Raw genomic sequence first — 21,324 nt, forward strand, 5'->3', positions numbered from 1 at the left:
TCGGAAGGAAAATATTTTTATTGAAACACCGAGATCATCTCATTGGGGAATATAATTTACACATATAACATGATCACCTTCATTTCTTTTCGCACTATACCACATCCCAATTACCTGTGTATGGACATTCATTCACCGCGGTGTTACTCCCGAGCGACACGCTGGCGAAGATGAGGACTTCAGGCGTGTTCTTGGCCTTCCTGGCGCTCTGTGGATCTGCGCGGGCCCGCTCCGTGGCGCAAGACAAAAGTGAGAGCATTTTCTGACATTGGGGGTTCTTTCGCTCCCATTGGTTCGAACACTTTAATTGGGTTCGAGTACTTGTATCAGAATCGAGTTTTTCAATTGGCTTCGAGTTTTTGTACTGGGTACAAGTATAGTTTAGAGTTCAATTTCTTTTATTGGGTTCTATTACTTTCATTGGGCTCTAGTACCTCTATTGGGTTCGAGTTCTTTAATTTGATTCGAGTTCTTTCATTGGGTTCTAGTACTTTAATTGGGTTTGAGTACTTACATTTGGTTCGAGTACGTTCAATGGGTTAAAGACTTTTATTAATATCGAGCACTTTCATTGTGTTTGAGTACTTTCTTTGGGATCGAATACTTTCATTTCACTTACGTACTTTCATTGGGTTCGAGTACTGTCATAGGGTTCGAGTACTTTCATTGAGTTCGAGTGCGTTAATTAGACTCGATTGATTGCATTTGGTTAGAGTATTTTCTTTTGAGTCGAGTACTTTCATAGGGTTTGAGTGATTTCATTTCAGTTGATTGTTGGGTTCGGGTACTTCTATTGGATTTGAGACCTTCAATTTGGTACCAGCAATTGCATTTACCTATGAAAGAAAGTTCTGGCACTTAATGAAAGTACTCCAACACAATTTTAGTAAATACTAAAAGTTTTTCTTATGGCACGGACATTTTGAGTGTTTTCCTGAGATTTAAGCATATTCATATTGTTTGGAAATATAGAATCGATTTTTTCACACATACATTTGTCACAATTGTATAATTATTGTTGTTTCTTTTGCGAAAGTGTTTACGGTCGTTTTCCAATATGGTTTATTTGTTGCCATGTCTGAAATTTCTGTCGTTCTAACTCATTATAGTTTTTTTCAGTCAAGTCATCCATTTTCCAATTTCCATTCAAATTGTATTTTCTTCCTCAAATAATCATCGTGTAGATATTGTATATGTACCGCCTACTTCATTTCTTCTTTTTCAAAAGTGTAATATTCTCATTCTCTCCGATATCTATACTTTAATCCCGCTCTTTTTAGCTTTTGATCTTATTACTTATTTTGCCTCCAGACATTTTGTCATGCGCATATTGTTTTTTACCAAACGCGATGTTTCGACGTTTCCTATGTTCCATAGGATCCACCGTGTGTTACGACGACCTCGGATGCTTCAGTACCGGAGGCGCGTTCACGAGCCTCTTCCGGCCGCTGAATCTTAATCCACAGTCACCCAACTCCATCAACCCTCGCTTCCTGTTGTTCACGCGCGAGAACCCCGCGACCGGAAGTCAGCAGTTCCTGCGTTACAACGACTACAACGGACTGGAGATGTCGCATTTTAAGGGGAGTCGTCCAACTAAGGTGATCTGCCATGGATTTCTGGAAAACGGGTTCGTGGACTGGATGAATGTAAGTAAATAACGCTTAGCATTTGGAAGATAGTACGGACCGGCTCGTAACGTATTTTTTTACCCATTTATGCCTAGTGGACTCTCCCATCCTTCTAAATTGGATCAATTTATTTCCAAAATAAGAGATGTATAGTATATAGTTATAATATTTCTTACAGAAATTCCTGTAAGCAAACAGCGCAGACCCTGATGAGACGCCGCATAATGCTACGCTGTTTGCCAAAGCCTTTTTTCTAGACGCTAGGCATAAATGGGGTAAATTAATAGAAGTAAAGCGAGTGTCCATTTAATAACAATTAAATCGATAAAATGAAATTTTGATTCAGAGCCCCAGAGGAAAAAATTACTGTTTATGTAAATGTAGGATGAATTTATATTCAGACACCTAATCTTGCACTTGCAATTATGTTCGAATACAATTCAAGACAAGTTTGTAATACATATAACGAATGACTGCTTAGTAATTATTTTCTCACATTTGTTTCACGTAACGCGCCTGTGTATGCGTTTATTTCAACTTTATTATATAAATGAGACTTGCGCTGGAAAACCTTTATTTGTGTGCGTAAAGTGTCGTCCCTGATGAGCCTGTTAAGTCTGCACAGGCTAATCAGGGACGAGACTTTCCGCTTGTATGGTATTTTTCGATTAAAGGAAGTCTCTCCCTAGCACAAATCCCACCAAGGGCGAAATTGTCTTCCCTTATTAGCCTATGTGGACTAAACATTCTTATCTGAGCCGATACTTTACGCACATGCATAAAGCCCGTTTTTTCAGATCAAGGCTCAAATACATTTACGTACTCTTGCAGGAAATGAAGGATGAGCTGCTAAAGAATGGCGACTACAACGTAGTTCTCGTGGACTGGGGTGGCGGTTCCGGAATCCCCTACACACAGGCTACCGCAAACACGCGCGTCGTGGGCGCTGTACTGGCAAAGCTGCTGAACACTATGCAGGTGAGTATGGGGCGATGGGGAGGCGGATCAGGTATCCCGCGTACAAGGGCAACCGCTCACGCGCGTCATAAGCGCCGAATTACCAAGCTGCTTAACCCATTTATGCCTAGCGTCAAGAAAAAAGGCATTGGCAAACAGCGTAGAACCAGATGAGACGCCGCATGATGCGGCGTCTCATCAGGGTGTGCGCTGTTTGCATAAAGGAATTTATGTAAGAAATATTCTTTATATAGAAAAAAGTATACTAGACAGCCCTAATTGTGGAAATAAATTGATCCAATTAAGAAGGATGGGAGAGTCCACTAGGTATAAATGGGTTAACACGATGCACGGGGGTTGGACTTGAAGGGAGGCGGATACGCCATCCGATACACGTAGGCCACCGCAACAACTCGAGTTGTACTCGCCGAGCTTTAGAATACGTTTCATAGGAACATGGGTCGAAACGGTTCCAGCATGCCCAACATGCCGGGCACCATACACTGTACTGGTCATTTGGGCCTTTCTTGCAAAACGATTGAAGGTGCAGGTGTTAAATACATTACTATTATCAAATTATACTGAACAAGTGCGCTGTATAGCCAAACAATCGTATTCATATATACGTGTAGTTTTTCGATTGAAGAATCATTCAACATTTTCAAGAACGCCTCGTTGTGTACAGACAATGACTAATTCGGATTTAATTGCGGTTTGATTGCGTTTTAGACACATGCGGATGCGCGACCAGAAGACATGCATCTGATTGGGCACAGTCTTGGCGCCCACATTTGTGGATATGCTGGGGAGAGGACGCCGAACCTTGGACGAATTTCCGGTACATATTTGTATATTTTTTAAAGGACTCATGGCTGATAATGACTGATAACATAAGTATTCAGTTAATTAATAAACTCTTCGGTGTTTAATTGCTTTTCTGAGTAATACCATTTTGTACAGTCTGTTTTTTGTTTAGGTTTTGGGGCGAGGGACATATTTTAAAAAGTAATAAATTGAGATGTAAAACGTACTTTTTTTACCAGCAGGTACGATGCTTAACTTAATATAGATAGAACACATGTTTGTGCACGCACATGTGTTTGAATTGTGGACATCTGTGAAACTAACGACTTAAGTCAATATCTGACAAAGTATTGTGAAGTGTCCTGGTTCTGACATTATGAGTCGTGTTCTGAGAAAACTTGTGTGCAAAGTGTCGTCCCAGATTAGCCTGTGCAATCCGCACAGGCTAATCAGGGACAACACTTTCCGCCTAAATTGGATTTTTGCTAAGAATAGACTTCATTTAAACGCGAAAAAATGTCATAAAAGCGGAAAGCGTCGTCCCTGATTAGCCTGTGCGGACTGCACATGCTAATCTGGGACGACACTTTACGCACAAGCATTATGCCCAGTTTTCTCAGAACGCGACTCTTATGTTTCAAGCATAAGATAGGACTGGAACGAGAGATGGCACAAAGCTCCAATTATTATTAACCCATTTATGCCTAGTGGACTCTCCCATCCTTCTAAATTGGATCAATTTATTTCCGAAATTAGGGATGTCTAGTTTATTCATTTCTGTATTTAGAATATTTCTTACAGAAATTCCTTAATGCAAACAGCGCAGACCCTGATGAGACGCCGCATCATGCGGCGTCTCATCTGGGTCTACGCTGTTTTCCAATGCATTTTTTCAAGACGCTAGGCATAAATTTGTTAAAATGGAAACATTTTATTATGGTGCAGTCATCTTCAGGCTTTCTTTGGATAACCATGGTCATAATAATGGCGTCGTTCAGAGAAACTGCGCCTAATGCATGTGCAATAATGTTGTCCAAGATTAGCCTGTGCATTCCGCAGAGGCTAATCAAAGACGCCATATTCCTCCTAGACCGTATATTCGCAAAGAAGAGGCTTCCTATTAGCGAAATATATCATAAAAGCTAAACAGTATCGTCACTGATTAACCTGTGCACGGGCTAATCTGGGACGACACTTTACGAACATGCATGAAGGTCAGTGTCCTCGGAACGACTCTCATTTCGTTCATCCGGTTATTAGAGAATAAACAGTTATGTACAACTGACTTGATACTGCCCTATATGCTTTCACGTTTTTGCCCCACTCAGGTATGGACCCAGCGGACCCCTACTTTCAGAATACTGACGTCTCGGTCAGACTGGACCCAAGTGACGCCAAATTCGTCGACGTCATGCATACCAATGGGGATAGCATCCTTGCGTTGGGTGAGCGCTGATGCAGAGTAAATGAGCCTCGCTCTGGGAAAACGGAGCTTAAAGCATGTGTGTGAAGTGTCGTCCCAGTGTACTCTGTGGAGCCCGTACAGGCTTATCATGGACGACAGCTTCCGCATCAACTGGTTTTTTGTAAAGAAGAAACTTTCTTTACACACACACAAAATCAATAAAAGCGGAAAGTGTCGTCCCTGATTTTCCACTGTAGATATGGGACGACACGTTACGACGATGCATTATGCCCTGTTTTCCCAGAGCGAAGCTCAATTTAATAAACAAGAAATGCTTTATTAACACGTTTATTTTTCATACATTTAACACATATGTTCTCTGAAAGATTTTTGCTGTATTGTTTGTTATACAACCTATAGTGATGTAGTACACGTGATTTTGAATTTCACACAATGGCCGCTGCATTCTTTTGTGTAGCATTAACAGTATTTAGAAATACACAATTTGTATCTGCTTAACTTTCAATCCCGTTGTTCTTAGTGCAAAATGTTAGTTACAACACATCACAACAGTATGCCAAAACATGTGATGTATTGTATTATTTTCTGTGAATAGGATTTTATATGCACATACATTTACTTACTTTGTCGACGGTATATTTTTCAGGCTACGGAATGAAGCAGTCGTGCGGTCACGTGGACTATTTTCCCAATGAGGGTCTCAATCAGCCCGGATGTGACGCGAACCCGGTCACAACAATGCTCACAGAGGGCGATATCTATGAAGGTAATATTTTTTATATGTTTATAGCAAATCGATTAACAAACTAAGTTAGGCGTTTATTAAGCCGACGTTGATGTAACTCTTAAGCACTTCGTACCAATATTTATTCCAGGAGCGAAGCAGATAGTGGCATGTAGCCACTTGAGGGCGTACCAATACTATACAGAGTCCATCAATAGCAGGTGCCCGTTCCAGGGATATTCGTGCAAGAGTTACGCAGACTACCAGGTAATAGTGGTGCATTTAATTAAAAGACGCGTGTGTATCGCGTCTCCGTAGATAAAATGTCAATGTAACACTAAGTTATCAAATGTAGGCATAGCACTGTTCGAATGAAGCTGCATCATTCATTGGGCAATTAATTAAACACTTTCCAATTGATATAGACAGCTTGACGCAAAAAAAGAGACATTACTCTGGCTTAACATTTAGGGCTGCTCTTAGATGTCGAAGGTCAAATATGCTTGAATTAAATTACCCATACTTAGCCTTCATCATCAATAAGTCAGTTCCTAAATAACTTAATAAAAACGTGAATCTATTTGGAGAAGGCGTGTTGCGCATAGGTCATGTGTCTCTAGTCGTGATTTACAACACCGAGCAATTATAAGCACAGCATTTGCATGCAATAGTCAGTTGTATCCCCAGTTGTAGTCGTTTTAGCCCTCAACTTCATTACAATGCGCAACGTTATGCGCAAGTTGCTGCCGTTTTATTGGGGATGGCGGCAATAAATCACCAAACCAAACAAAAAACAACACGAACTGTTTGTTTTCAGTAATAGTAAACATCAAACACGTTTGCCAAGTGGCTCAAAGTTTAAGGGCTATTTAAACTAACAGCCCGCGAACTTAACATGGAAAATTATGGAAGTATAAGATCCACTTACTTTTTGAAATTATTCCAGGATGGCAAATTAAACATAATAAACTGAACGTTTATGATATGTTCATTATTAAAAAAATGTTCATACACATGTTAACGACGGAAAACTTAAGTTAATTGTATAGTGTTGTCAACGGGGTCATGCAATTTATATAGTTTATAAACGCAATAACTTTACCGCTCCCACCAGCGCGGCCTGTGTATGCCCTGCACGTCCACTAACTGTGGCTACATGGGTTTCCATGCCGACCGTGCCAAGCCGCCCGCCGGACAGACCCTCAAGGCTTACTACCTGCAGACGGGCAAAACGGCGCCATTTTGTCGTGAGCGATGAACTACTATTAACTCATCCGTCGGTTTACCTTTATTGTTCCTTTAGGGAAAAAAACTACTAATAATTTTAATATAAGACTGCTTTATCACCCTCTATGACGTCGTGACGTCATTGTCGAAGTAAAAAAACTCCGGATTAGAAAAGCGCAGTTATCGTTAAGAATATATATGTTTTGGTATAAATAAATACCCAGTGAATTCAAGGCGATTTTGCATCATGTAAATAGGTATACATTGTTCAATTGAAAGTTATCATCAAATTACAGTACGAAAAAACAAACACTAAATCTTTACCAATAAGTCTTAAGTAAATATAAAATAGTTTAAACCTATTTATTTAAACTAAATTATATCGAAAGCCTGAGGCTTATCGAAACGCTCGCGAGTCCGTTACATGGTTCGAACCAGTACTTGGTGTCTATAGATAGATCTAAAGAACGCTCCCTCAGTGTGGTTCGACCTCGTTGCTTTACGGTTGCCAGGCGGATACCATATTCACTACGCCATTGCACATATTAATATTCGTACACGCATAATGTATTCTAACGTCAATCTACTTTAATTTCTTATTTTATATAAATGTTTTAATAGATTGATTTCGCTTAATATTGTATTTGCATGGAACTTTAACCATCATATACACGTTACCAAGGTTACCACTACCAGGTGGATATCCAGTTCGGGACGTTGCCCTCCGGGAAGACAGAGAAGGGAACGCTGTCAATTAATGTCATCGGGTCAAAAGGAGAGACTGGACAACAGCTACTGACGGAGGAGTAAGGGACTTAATGATGAACCAGAAAACCTTGATATGGAAGTTTCCTAGTGTGTTGTTGTTAGGTTTTGAACGAATTCATTAATAATCCATTTAAAGAGGCATGTTATACAGACACAAGCTTCAAACGAACACAATCGCGATAATTTCACATCAGACAAATCTACAATGCTACTGCTTACTTTCTATGATTTAATACAATATTGTCCATGTTTACTCATTTTTTGGAAAAGAACTTGTCAGGTACGTTATAATTGCTTATTTGTTAAAGAAACACACCAAATAAAAATATTCAAACTGGAAAACTTGCAAACAGGGAGCTTAGTTCAAATGTGATAAAATTGATTTTTGTTTATTATCTATGCGTTAACGTTGATTTTAATGATTGAATACATTATTAGTCAATGAAGTATAAATGACGTGATCAATATCAGATTTCTACGACGGCGATTTTCTGTTTTCAGTCCAATGGATATTCAACAGGGTCACACTTACGGCTTCGTGTTGACGTCAACACACGACATCGGTGACGTCACTCAGCTGAGATTCAGCTGGACGGTGGATTCTCATTGGTACAATCCGCTTACGTGGTCTCTAATCTTCCATCACGCTATCCACGTCAGTTATATCGACGTTATCAACGGAGAAACGAGTGCAAGGTTAGATATGTTCTGGTCATTTCTTTATGTTCGCTGGTTTTTGCCATATTGCTCTTGCGCGTTATTCGATTTGATTGTCGCCGACACCTTATCACATCAGAACAACAAATAACCGCCAGATCGACATAAAGGGCGAAAATGTAATTATTTTCATTTCGTCGCTCTTTCTCACGGCCGTTAATCACGCGCGCCACCTCTTTTTTGAGACGCATTAATTAGGTTTTATATTGGGGGGGGGGGGGGGTCAACATGGTTCGCATTATTTGTAAAAAAATCGGTCAAGGTAGTGCGATTTCATCCAATGATGCACAAAAACATTCATTCACAATCCATTTGAAAACGTGAGGACCTTTAATACTTGTGGCATGGTAGAATTCGTAAAAGCAAATCGATGTATTTTGCCTGTCTGACTAGCAAATTCCCAGCCATTTAAATCGCTCATTACATAAAACGATTGCTTTCAACCTTTACAAGTTTATGCGTGCACAAAAACATGGGCTTCTAGCCAATCTAATAAATAAATTTGCATTTTTCGAAAAAAAGATGGAGGCAATGCCAAGGAGATGGCGCTCAGATTAGGAGGTGGCGCCAATGCACATTTATAGCTATTTTAAAGTGAAATATTTTATGCAATTGTTTTTATAATGTTTACAGTACAAGACTTACATTATTGGTTGTAAGTTGACTACTTCAGCACATTTGAATTGCGTGCGTTTTTAATTAGAAAATGAGCCTAATTAAAATTCGTTGACCTTGGCCTTTAAGTAACTTAAGCATTTGGATTAAGGGACACACATCATGTTTCAAGTAGAAGTATTATCTTATATTTATTTCGTAAAGTATCATACTGTATACAAATATTGCTGTCGATGAATTATTTTGATAATGTTTAACATTAAGTTATTGGTTGTATTGAGTAGTACACATTTTTGGTATAACTATATCGTAAAATATGTTTTATTCATATTGGTGACTTCTTAATTGAGTTGATCACTTATATTTTTAAAAACTACATCTTATTTATTATCGAATGTGTTATTTTGTGTAAAGATTTGGGCCATCGTATATACGTTGAAAAATAAACTAAATATAACAAATAACATTATCTATCAAATGTACGTCATGTGATAATGTCATTGCGATACGATTGTTAATTGATACTTCATGCATTGTCACCAACTCCTATCATTAGCGCCATCTCATAAGCATTGGCTACATCTCTTTTGGAAAAATGCAAAATCATCAACTACGTCGACAAGAACCCAGTTATTTTGTGCAAGCAGCATCTAATGTATGTTGTACGCAATCATTGATGCCGTAAGCGATTAAATTGGGTGGAAATTTTATCGTTACATAAGAAAAATTCATGGAAATGCTTTTTAAAACTCCACCATGCCACAACTTATAAAGGTTCTCACGATTTTTATGGCTTGAGAATGTAAGTTTCTGTACATTTTTTTTTGATAAATTAATCTTCACTGAATCTCACTACATTGACTGATTTTTAAAATAATGCGAAATATGTTGAAAAAAAACAAACATATAAAACCTAATCGCCCTATAAAATTATCAATGAAATTACAAAACATCCGGACCTGAGCGCCACCTCGGAAGTTGCATTGGCTCATTTATTAATGCATCTCAAAAAAGAGGTGGCGCGCGTGATTTACGGCCCTTTTTCTGGGTTTTTTTTGTTTGCGACATTCTTTCAATCAATACGCAATGAAGATATGGCTAAAATCAGAAGTCAAGACTTAAGCTCATGCTTAGAACCAGTCAAATATCTGCGCGGAAGTCGATATGTTTCCTTGAGCTACTTTGTACGGAATACCGTTAGTGCCATCGTGGTAACACATTAAAATCCAGAGGGCGACAATGCGATAGTGCAATAGTACGATGGCGACAATGCGATAGCACGATGGCGACAATGCGATAGTACGATGCCGACGATGCGATAGTACGATGGCGACAATTCGACAACGCGATAGTACGATGGCGACAATGCGATAGTACGATGACGACAGTGCGACAATACGATGGCAATTGTGCGATAGTTCTATGGCGACAATATGATAGTGCGATAGTCCGATGACAACAGTGCGACAATACGTTGGCGACAATGCGATAGTGCGATTATACGATGACGACAGTGCGACAATACGATGGCGACAATGCGATAATACGATGACGACAGTGCGACAATACGATGGCGACAGTGCAATAGTTCGATGGCGACAATGCGACAATGCGATAATACGATGACGACAGTGCTACAATACTACGCCGACAATGCGACTATCGCATTGTCGCATTGTCGCCATCGTACTATCGCAATGTCGCCATTGTACTATCACGTTGTGGCATTGTCGCCATCGTTCTATCGCATTGTCGCCATCGTACTATCGCACTATCAAATTGTCGCACTCTGGGTTTCAATGTGTAACCACGATGGCCATAACGGTATTCCGTAACATTGTGCTAAGGAAGTTGTTGGGACTCATGAAGTGTAATATTATCGTTTACAAAACAGAGGAACATGCGCAAGAAAGCATGCTTCCTATGCAGTAGGATTTATTGAAAAGGTTTTTACTGAAAAAAATAAAGGAATACATGATATTCCAGAGGTATAATCAGGAGATAAATTCTTGAAACCTTCAAGTTTTTTTTTATCGAAAACAAGTGACAAAATGCAAATAAATACAGGTCAATTTATGAACAATAAAGATTTAACGTAAGCAGAATATAGTGGATAAACGCTATATGTTAAATAATGTTGCGAACATATAAATTATAGCGAAAAGGAGGTTGTTATATTTAACACAAAGTAACTCAAGGGTACACTCCAGCTCATGTTTGTATAAGTGTAACAAAATGCACAATCAAAACAGAGACGAGCTATTTTTCAATTTTTTATAATTCTTTTCGATAAAGTTTGATTTGTTGATGTGTATAAAAGCACAGATGCATGATTCTGGCAATTAACGTTATCGGAGCACATGCTTGTTTTATAAATAATTTATATCGGGTTGCTTTAAATTATGTACATCGTATACTAAGACGTTATGCATAATCTCTTTAATACTGTAATATATACTTTATACAAATATATTTATTTCAGAAAACATTTCTGTGGCTTTACTGAAGAAATTGGGAGTGAGATCTCAAAGCTTCTATCAAAAACATGTTAATTCTAACAAGAACGTTTATACACCAGAAACGAAGTCATGTAATTAAGGTTATTTAAGTGTACCGTCAATGGTTGATTTGTTGATTTGTTATTTATTATGTTTATTTATGAATAAAACAAGAAAATCGTGAATGTTGCAAACATTTAGGAAACTATACAAATTTAGGACACCTTTTTTCTTGGAATAATATCACTTTTCCATCATATACAATAACGCAATAATGTGCATATGTGATTTATATTACAGTTCTTTAGGACTTCGTGATATGACAGGCATTGATAGACCAGCCAGTTAACAATGTATTCTGTCATTACTGAAAAGTGTGCACAGGTTTGTCCGAAAATAAGTTCACCATTCAAATGTTGTATAAAGATAGAAATGTTGTATAAAGATGGAACTTGTTAATTTTAAAAGGACGGGCATTATTAGTGTTAATTTAGGTCAGTAGCGATAAAATGTTTCTGACCGAAATAATTATGTTACATAAATGGTTGCATAAAAATCAACGAACGGAAACTAGTGCGCACTTGCACTATGACAATACGAATGACCTCCCCTGGAATAAACGATGAAATATGATTTAAAACATATGAGCAGTGCTCTGTGAAAAGGGGGTTTAATGCAAGTGCGTAAAGCAGTCCGCAAAGGCTAATCAGGGAGGATTCTTTTCACTTTTATTATATTTTTCGTTTAAAAAAAATCTCTTCTTTGCAAAAACCGAGTTTTAAGCGGAAAGTGTCGTCCCTGATTAGCATGTGCAGACTACATGGGCTAATCTGAGACGACACTTTACGCACATGCAATAAACCTCCTTTTCACAGAGCACTGCTCAATTAGGTTAGCCCAATAGATGTGTCTTCGCACCAATGTTGACTATGTTGCATATGAAACACGCAATCGAAATGTAACACTATTTAGTCTGTGGTAGCGGTTATTACTTTTGATTTGTCAAGGTGTTGTGTTCATGTGTGCACTAAAAATTATGAGACATAAATTAAACAACACAAGAAGGTGTAGCTTTTTATTCAAAAGTTACATAGTATAAGCAAATAATAAATAACGTTCCAAACAATGATGTTCACTGGCTTTATGTTTATATAACATGTTGAAGTGTTTTGGAGTTGCTGCCCCGTCTGTGGTTACTTTTCTGACTGACTTTTAATAGTTATCACTCGTTGAACCCAATCTGAAGTAAATAACAAAATGTAAGTGTATGGACACACATGAGGGATGTAATTATACGCATACATATACACATTTACAGATTATATATATAATAGTGAAGCAAATTTTCGGACTGAGGAACGCAACGCAGACATGAATTGTGTTTTGAGCAGCAATGCTCATTTGTTTTTATTATACATAAATGCATATTAGAAACAACCCATCAGCCAATTTAATTAAAACAGGATTACAATGTCATGCACCTCAACTTGAGGAATATAAATATAGTATGCAGTAAAAAATGTTCACTTATTTAACACATTTACCGGTATAGTGAACGTGTACATGCACCATGAAAGTATCTCAACCATAATCAAATTAATAGTTGTTGATTAAAACAGTTGTTGAAATGGCAACTTTTGCGATAATAGATTAAAAAAAAGCAGCCGACTTATATCAAACACAACTTCAACTGTGTTGTACACTTTTCATCAAGAGCACCAGGAAATCCAGTCCCCATCGCCATCGATATGGCCAGACTTGTATGTTTGGTAATGGACATGGATAAGATTCTTAAGAGCGCGATATATGAGACGACCTCGTGTCTTACAAAGCATTGTATAAAGCACCTAGACCACTGCACCTCTGTTCACCCTCTCATGCAAGAGAATAGTAAGTTCATTAGATTTTATCAGAGGGATCAGTCTTGCGACCATTGCGTTTTGGCGCCAGCGTATTACTACTTGACCACGGTTAAGCTCTATATATCTACTTCATGTTTTTAACAACTAAACTGCCATAGCACGTTACCCGAATACTTGAACCTGTCACCAACGCCGCAATCTTCCATCATTTCGTCGACGTCTTCCTTGGAGAGCGGGTCACTTCCGTTCTCTATGAGCAGCTGGTAGAGCTGTGTGCGCGAGATGTAGCCGCTTCCGTCCACGTCTTCCATTTGAAAAGCCTGCGTGTGGGGGGTAGAAATAATCCGGTTTAATATTTAAGAAAGATCTATACAGATGTAATGTAGGTTTGGTGTCAGTCAATACTAAAGCTTGCAATTTAACTAAATCGTATGCTAATGGCATATACTTTGACATTGAAGTATATGTTTACATGATACTTATGTATAGACATAAATTTGTTAGTTCTTGGTGAAAAAAATAACGATAACAGCACATCAGTATATGTCGGTACATTTTATTATCCTTTCAAAAATGGAGGTTAATTTGGGTGATTACACAGGTAATTTAACATCATAAACATGTCAGTCATTGGTTGAGTAGAATTATGGATTTTTATTTCATTGGAAATCCTGATGTGTTCGTGAAACACTATGTCCCCCATATAGTTGACCTGTGACCTTGAAGGATGACCTTGACCTTTCACCACTCAAAATGTGCAGCTCCATGAGATACACATGCACGCCAAATATGAAGCTGCTATATTCAATATTGCAAAAGTTATGGCCAATTTTAAAGTTTGACGCAAACAAACAAACAAACAAACAGTCAGGGCAAAAACAATATGTCCCCCAGTATAAACTGTGGGAAATAACAATATTTGAAATTGATACCTAAGCACATGTGAATCATTGGACTAACGATCTGAACAAACAAAGTAATAGATATAAATTAACCAGGCTCGGGGGAAAACCGGTCTAAATGCATGTGCGCTCACAAAGGCTAATAAAAAACAACACCTTCCGCTTTAACGGAATTGTTCGTTTAAAGGAAGACTTACGAAAAATTAGTGTAGGCGGATATTGTCATCTCAGATCAAGCCTATGGGGTTGCAAATGCTCATCTGAGACGAAACTTCAAGCACATGCATAAAGCCCATTTTTTCCAAAGCGCGTCTCAAATAGGTTAGTTTAGTGAATAATTACATCGAGAAACTGCGTGTAACTGTTAGAAACAACCCATGGAACAAATCGATGTTATGTACCTTTAATAGTGCTGATTCGTCAATCATACCAGAACGGGGCAGATTCTCTAACATTTCGCAGAATTCTTCAAAGTTTAAACTTTCGCTGCCTGAAAAGTTAACAGTAAGTGGTTATATTAGTTTAGTTTAAACATATTTTAAGCTTGGTTGCAAATCATCAGGCTTATAGAGGTAATATCGAGTCACCTACGTTGGAAGGACTAATTCTTGGTGTTATTGACCAACATTCGGAACGCTACTTATGAGATATAATCCAGTTGTAAGGCGGACACCATATAAAACATACCAGTCATCGTGTACGTCAGAATTATAAAACATATTACATAGCGCCATGTATCACGGACAAGATATCTGAGTTAAAATACAATGGAAAACTTTGAACAAATACTATACAATATAATAAAGTATAAAATACCAGTACAATAATAGAGTATTACTCCCAGAGATTGTTTTATTACCATGTTTAAGATTTCATGTTAAATCATTTTGACCTGCTAAGGCAATGGACTACTATGATAATAATAAAAGTATATAACAAGTTGTCACATTTACCGTCACTTTTCAGTTCCTTTAAGGCATCGAGCAGCTCCTGTGTAGGATTGCACTCGGAGAAAACGACACTGGTCAGTTCGGACACCGGTATCTCGCCCGTCTCGTCCTTGGAGCCTGAGTGTTCCCGCCATAGGTCTAGGTAGTGGGCTGTGGAAAACAGGAAACGTGATTAATATAAGGGAAATATCGTGCCGAAAACGTGAAATTCACTCAGATTTGTGTGTGCCGGAGTGTCACTGCGATACGTGTAGACCTTGTGCTAGAAGAACATGGGAAACGATAGAAATGACGATAATGTAACCAGATGGTTCAGTCCAAGGCCCAGATAGTGGATAGTGGGCTAGATGAATAGAGACGAGTTAAAGGGGACATGATGTATGTTAACGGAGGGTCCAAGCAGAAGAGCCATGGGGTGAGCTATGTGAATGGGGCAAAGTTAAAGGGTATGTGTAGAATGAAACTGTCGTGTTCACACCAAAGGTCTAGAAAGTGGACAATATACTAGTAGATATAGAAAAGAGAATGCGCAAATGTAGCTTAATATCGGAATGTTACCGCCATATGTCAAAATAGCTTGGCTGACAGAATGTATGTAACAGAAGGGTTCACGGCATATCGTGCGGATCGTGGTCTGGGGGATATGTGGCTGTTAAATTGAAAGCAGGGTTTCCTTCAAAGGTCGATAAAGTGGGTTCAGACGATATTTGAAGGGTTAATTTGACATGTCGTTTGTAACCGGAGGGTTCCAAGGAAAGGTCCTGACAGCAGCTGAGATGATATGAGACTTAAACATGCAGTATGTATGCAGTGTTCCTTTCATAGGTCTCTATAGTTACCTAGGATGTAGGTAGTAGTAGTAGGATGACATGGGGAAAGTATGGAAGATTAGAGAAATCCAATCAGGATGCGATTTGAAAGGGGGCATGTAGAGAAAGTTTCCGGCATAGGTCCAGGTAGTGTTCTATGAACATTCAGTACGAACCGGCGTGTATACTATAGTTCCAAGTGGCGGGATTAAAATACGGAATGGAAAAAGGGAATGGGCAAAGTGAAGAACGGATTTGATAGGGGCCGTTTTCGGCATGAAACGGAAAAAGGGAAAAAAAAGTATGCAGCTCGTGTGTTTTCGCCAGAAAAACAGGTATTGGATTAAGGGTACGGTAAGGACACAAGGCACGAAATAAGCGAAAGAATTGCGTCATAGGCGGAAATATGTGTGATCCACATCTTAAGAAGACAGTACAAATAAACAGTACCTGTAATTAGTCGACCAAATGGAGGAAAGAGCTGGTGTCGATATGATTGTGACTGACAAAGAAATAATTAAAAAAATGACATATATCGGACACAAGCTCTAGACAGAACTTTGACGTGCAATTTTACTATTATAAAACTACTTACATATATAAGATATGTATGGCATGCCATGGGATGGCATGGTACATATTAATTGGCATATGTGTTGCAAGCAATCGTACATACATTACAGTAGAAATAAAGAAAGGGCTATGCCTTATATTGAAATTAAAAACTTTTTACAAAAAGTAAATCGAACGTTGGTTTAGTAATTTACCAAAAAGTAGGTTAAAGATATAACACGGGAATTGTAACCGATAATTGTATGGGACTGTAACATATATAATGAACGAACAGACAGATAATTGGTTAAAACTATGAAACGCAAACATCATTTTTGGACATTTTCCTATATTAGAATTCAATCGAGGAATAATTTGTTAGGAAATACGATGGAAATTCGACAGCGATAGTAAGGTATCATGGTTGTAATGTTACCTTTGTATTTTCTCAATCTCTCTTCTGGTTTCAGTGGAGTCTGAAAAATACTGATGATAACATATAAACAAACAGACACTTCTTACAGTAATATATGCGTTAATGATGTGATGTTATTGTTGATGGTACTCAAAGCAAGAATGATATTGGTGAACTCGTTGTACTAGCTTCTGTCGTGTGCTGTATAATTGGAGTAATGTGGGCAGTAAAAGAATTACTAAAGATCTACATAGAAGAGGTAGTTGCAGCAGTATGTTGGTGGCGGCATCGGTGATGGCGGCGGTATTAGTAGTAGTAGTAGTAGTAGTAGTAGTAGTAGTAGTAGTAGTAGTAGTAGTAGTAGTAGTAGTAGTAGTAGTAGTAGTAGTAGTAGTAGTAGTAGTAGTAGTAGTAGTAGTAGTAGTAGTAGAAGTAGTAGTGTGTTGCTGTGGTGGTTGTGGTGATGGTGGTGGAAGTAGTAGTAGTTGTAGTAGTTTTGATAGTGGTAGCTGTAGCAGTGGTAGTGGCAGCCATTGTTGTTGTGGCAGTGGTAGTGGTAGTATTGGATCAATACAATAAGCACGTACCTGATTTGCGAGTTCGATAAGAAGTTTGTCCTTCACGGCAACAAAGGTGTCGTGGTCCATCTCGCATTCAGCTGCAGAAAAATATGAATCCGTTATAAGTATTAGTTTTAACATATTAATATAAGCTCAATTGCATAGAAAACGCAGGGCTGATTGAAACGCTTTTGAGTCCGTTTGCTGGATCAAACCAGTTCTTGGTGTCTTTGTTGGAGATCTTAAAAGACATTTCCATAGTGGCAATTAAAAAACGCGACCATATTGTTTATATTTATAACGATACATATACATACGATATCGTGTAATAAATGTGATTTTGAAAAGAATAAACGGGAGGAAGCTAGACAATTCGTTTTACAGGGTTCACTAAAACTATTCACATCATTGGAAATGAGGAGAAACACCACTCTTGACTCCATTATAATGACCACTATTTAACATATTATAAAATTTTACGTTTAAGAGTTGTCTATTCAGCATTTTTAAACAATCGTTTTACGTGTCTGTCCGTCCGAGACGATCCTTAGGATGGCGAAGTTGGACACCTGAAGGCCCTGCTGACGTAGACAGCGCCCCACCTCGTTCACGGAGACGCGGCCGTTCGCGTTCACGTCCATGTCCGTCCAGAAAAGGCAGCTGATTATGCGCTCAACGTCGGCACCTAGCGGCCACGGAAATGAGAGTGCTTGTAGTTTGAAAAGCTACGTCACCATATTGTGGCAAGCTTTAATGGGAGTGCTTCGTGCGTGCGTGTGTATTTCGACGTTTATGATAGCTTTCCTAACCAACTGCCTAGGCTCAAAGCCAGTTTTGACAGTTGGTACAATTAGAGCTAAATACCAGCTATTTCATTTGTAACTCAAAGATACCAAATTTGTGTTGTGGTGGTTGTGGTGGTTGTGGTGGTTGTGGTGGTTGTGGTGGCTGTGGTGGTAGTGGTCGGAAAGTACATTGAATAACAACCACTTGTATATAATGCCAACCAACCAAACATTTATTCATCGGGAGTGGGAATTGAGCCGATGTAAAGAATGCATGCATATCAAACACTTAGCTAACCGGTCATCTACTTCTATTAAGCGCACAAACTTTCAAATGTCAGTCTTATTGTTGCATTCCGAACATTCATGGGAACAGAGATCCGATGAAATCATACGGTAGAGCACTCGCATTGATAAAAGGAGGTCATGGGTTCGAGTCCCGGACCGGTTCAAGACCGCGCTTGTCATCACACTGTGACATTAAGCTTCATGTCATGGAAACATACGAGCTGCGTAATGCGAAAATGGATCTTAAGCCATATGAACCAGCGTAGATCCAGACAAGTCTACGCATCTGCGAACACTGGTCAGGAGCTACATTGTCCATGCATAAATTATATCGACATCGTTGCTCATGACCAGACTTCATGATTGCGCATGCTGGAATGATGATACGCTGGTCATCTGTAGCATAAGACCCATTTTCGCATGCTACGTATAAACTTTTTGTTATCGGTTATAATTTCCACAATTAACTGTGTATGCGAAATGAATTATATTTGAAGATTTTGACTTCTGCATTCGCGATCAAATTTCTATGTGTACTGTTATCTTTAAAGTTTCGCATACATAACACTCATCTCCAATTAAAAATGCGCGCATATTGTATACTTATTTAATTAGTTTATCACTTATTATTCTGCTATGTATAACTGCCCATAAGATACCAAAATGGGCAACATGTTATCTGGATGTAGCTGGAGAACGATGCAGAGATAACTAGGACGATGCGACACCATTCTACACATAACATGGCATTTCAAAACACAAGATGGTTAATAAATGAGTCGCGTTCTGAGAAAACTGGGATTAATGCATGCGCGTAAAGTGTCGTCTCTGATTATCCTGTGCAGTCCGCACAGACTAATCAGGGACGACATTTTCCGCCTTTATGGTATTTTTAGTGTCAAGGAAGTCCCTCCTTACCGAAAGTCAAGTTTAGGCGGAAAGTGTCGTCCCTGATTAGCCTGTGCGGACTGATAAATTATATGCCAACGGTAGATTTGGTACAAATCGGTTAATGATTATGCCCTTAAAATTACACATTGTCTAAAGATTATGACCTTATAATTACACATCGTTTTAAGATAACGACCTTATAATTACACATCGTTTAAAGATTATAACCTTGTAATTTCATATTGTTTAAAGAATATGACCTTATAATAACAAATCGTTTAAAGATTATGACCTTATAAGTACACATCGTTTAAAGATTATGCCCTTGTAGTGACACATCGTTTAAAGATCATGACCTTATTACCACACATCGCTTAAAGATTATGACCTTATAATTACACATCTTTTAAAGATTATGACCTTATAATTACACATCATTTAAAGATTACGACCTTATAAGAACACATCGTTTAAAGATTATGCCCATGTAATTACACATCGTTTAAAGATTATGACCTTAAAATTACAAATCGTTTAAAGATTATGACCTTATAATTACACATCGTTTAAAGAGTATGACCTTGTAATTACACATCATTTAAAGATTATGACCTTATACTTACACATCGTTTAAAGATTATGACCTTATAATTACACCTCGTTTAAAGAGTATGACCTTATATTTAAACATCATTTAAAGATGATGCCCTTGTAATAACACATCATTTAAAGATTATGCCCTTATAAGCGTGTAAAATTATAATTTTACTTACTTGATCCGTCCATTTTGTGTTTATTTTTTCTTGTTCTTGTGCTTTGCGTTAAAGTAACAAACTACGCGGGTTTGCGTTTATAGCAAACAATACGAATGAAACAATGCCTGTACCGTGTAATTTATATTACTATTGTTACTCCCAAGCACTACACAATTTTTGTAATGTTCTATTATAACAACAAAAAATTATTTTTTATTTGAAGTAGTCATGTTTTAGTCTTTGAAATAAAATATACATGTACACAAAAGCGAATTAAAGTTCATGGTTTTGAATTTCTAATCGATATATAGAACAAAAAGCTATGCGTAATAAAATCCACCCGAAATGAGCAAATACATTTTAAATCAGTTCCTGTAGTACTGTTAACAAATAGATTGAAAGTTTGTGTATCTAATTTATCGTTAATATATCGTTAATCTGTTACCTCTATTTTCAGTTAACAAACTGCACTAAAAGCGATGGTTAGAATGTGTGCTTATGTAATTGCTTAAAGTCTCGGGAGCCGTGTCTTTACGACGTCATTTTGAGCATATGTCGGAGTGACAATCGTTTATGTATAATATGATTTTTGTCTTTGTATTTTTTCATCATTAGGTTAAATCATAAAATGTATTGTTCCCATTTTTGTCTTACTTTTAAATGTATGTTGCACATGTAAATCTCTTAGGAAGTATTTTTCAACCGGGTCTGTCAGATATTTAAAAAAAATGCTATGGCAGCTAACTGTATATTAATTACCAAAGAAAACTAAAGTAATTAATTAATTCATCATAATTTGAAGTTTGGCGACATAAAGCGTTGTAATAATCATTCTTTCCTCATTAAAACGTCATCAGCGGACCAGAAAATATCAATTAGCAAGCGTATAATAACAATATTGACATAAATGCCTCAAACGAATATAATTACCAATGCAATAAATCCTGCTTATTTATTCAGTTTTAACCGAAAATTATATTCATAAATTCGTATCACGGCGGTCGGTGCATTTGTGGAGGTTTTAATGACAGAACACGCGACATGACACGTTTGACGGACGAGCTAAACACGTTTTTATAACTTTTATTTACGCCGCATGTCACGGTATAAAGGCGTATTAAGTTTCAGTTTTAGCGAGTTAAGAAAGATGTGAGTAGGTCGCATGCGAATAGATGATAAATATTGGCG

The 21,324-nt window shown here is 37.9% G+C and overlaps 2 protein-coding genes across 2 annotated transcripts; one reads left to right on the forward strand and one right to left on the reverse strand.

Moving 5' to 3' along the window:
* Window positions 1–81: 81 nt before the first annotated feature.
* On the forward strand, window positions 82–11,552 carry LOC127841098 (pancreatic triacylglycerol lipase-like). The gene is made up of 11 exons (XM_052369656.1): window positions 82–249; window positions 1,378–1,649; window positions 2,463–2,609; window positions 3,318–3,426; window positions 4,721–4,837; window positions 5,465–5,584; window positions 5,694–5,809; window positions 6,657–6,789; window positions 7,452–7,575; window positions 8,039–8,233; window positions 11,352–11,552. Exons 1-11 carry the CDS (start codon window positions 171–173, stop codon window positions 11,419–11,421), a joined length of 1,482 nt encoding a protein of 493 aa, XP_052225616.1. The 5' UTR covers window positions 82–170; the 3' UTR covers window positions 11,422–11,552.
* An 876-nt stretch (window positions 11,553–12,428) lies between these two features.
* LOC127841106 (uncharacterized) lies at window positions 12,429–18,096 on the reverse strand. The gene is made up of 7 exons (XM_052369672.1): window positions 17,941–18,096; window positions 17,445–17,515; window positions 16,879–16,918; window positions 15,085–15,231; window positions 14,533–14,621; window positions 13,396–13,549; window positions 12,429–12,607 (listed from the first exon to the last, which is right to left on the reverse strand). Exons 1-7 carry the CDS (start codon window positions 18,056–18,058, stop codon window positions 12,561–12,563), a joined length of 666 nt encoding a protein of 221 aa, XP_052225632.1. The 5' UTR covers window positions 18,059–18,096; the 3' UTR covers window positions 12,429–12,560.
* Window positions 18,097–21,324: the final 3,228 nt, after the last annotated feature.

This window comes from Dreissena polymorpha, chromosome 8 (assembly GCF_020536995.1).
Source record: "Dreissena polymorpha isolate Duluth1 chromosome 8, UMN_Dpol_1.0, whole genome shotgun sequence".
NCBI classification, from domain to species: domain Eukaryota; kingdom Metazoa; phylum Mollusca; class Bivalvia; order Myida; family Dreissenidae; genus Dreissena; species Dreissena polymorpha.

Excerpts from the sequence above, each read along its gene's own strand:
- LOC127841106 (XM_052369672.1), bottom strand. The coding sequence starts at position 18,058 with ATGGACGTGAACGCGAACGGCCGCGTCTCCGTGAACGAGGTGGGGCGC. Across the intron at positions 13,550-14,532 it reads ACGAATCAGCACTATTAAAG|GCTTTTCAAATGGAAGACGT; the intron begins GTACATAACATC and ends CCCCACACGCAG. Across the intron at positions 12,608-13,395 it reads TGACAGGTTCAAGTATTCGG|ATTGGGTTCAACGAGTGATA; the intron begins GTAACGTGCTAT and ends TATTTACTTCAG.
- LOC127841098 (XM_052369656.1), top strand. The coding sequence starts at position 171 with ATGAGGACTTCAGGCGTGTTCTTGGCCTTCCTGGCGCTCTGTGGATCT. Across the intron at positions 3,427-4,720 it reads GAACCTTGGACGAATTTCCG|GTATGGACCCAGCGGACCCC; the intron begins GTACATATTTGT and ends TGCCCCACTCAG. Across the intron at positions 8,234-11,351 it reads AACGGAGAAACGAGTGCAAG|AAAACATTTCTGTGGCTTTA; the intron begins GTTAGATATGTT and ends TATTTATTTCAG.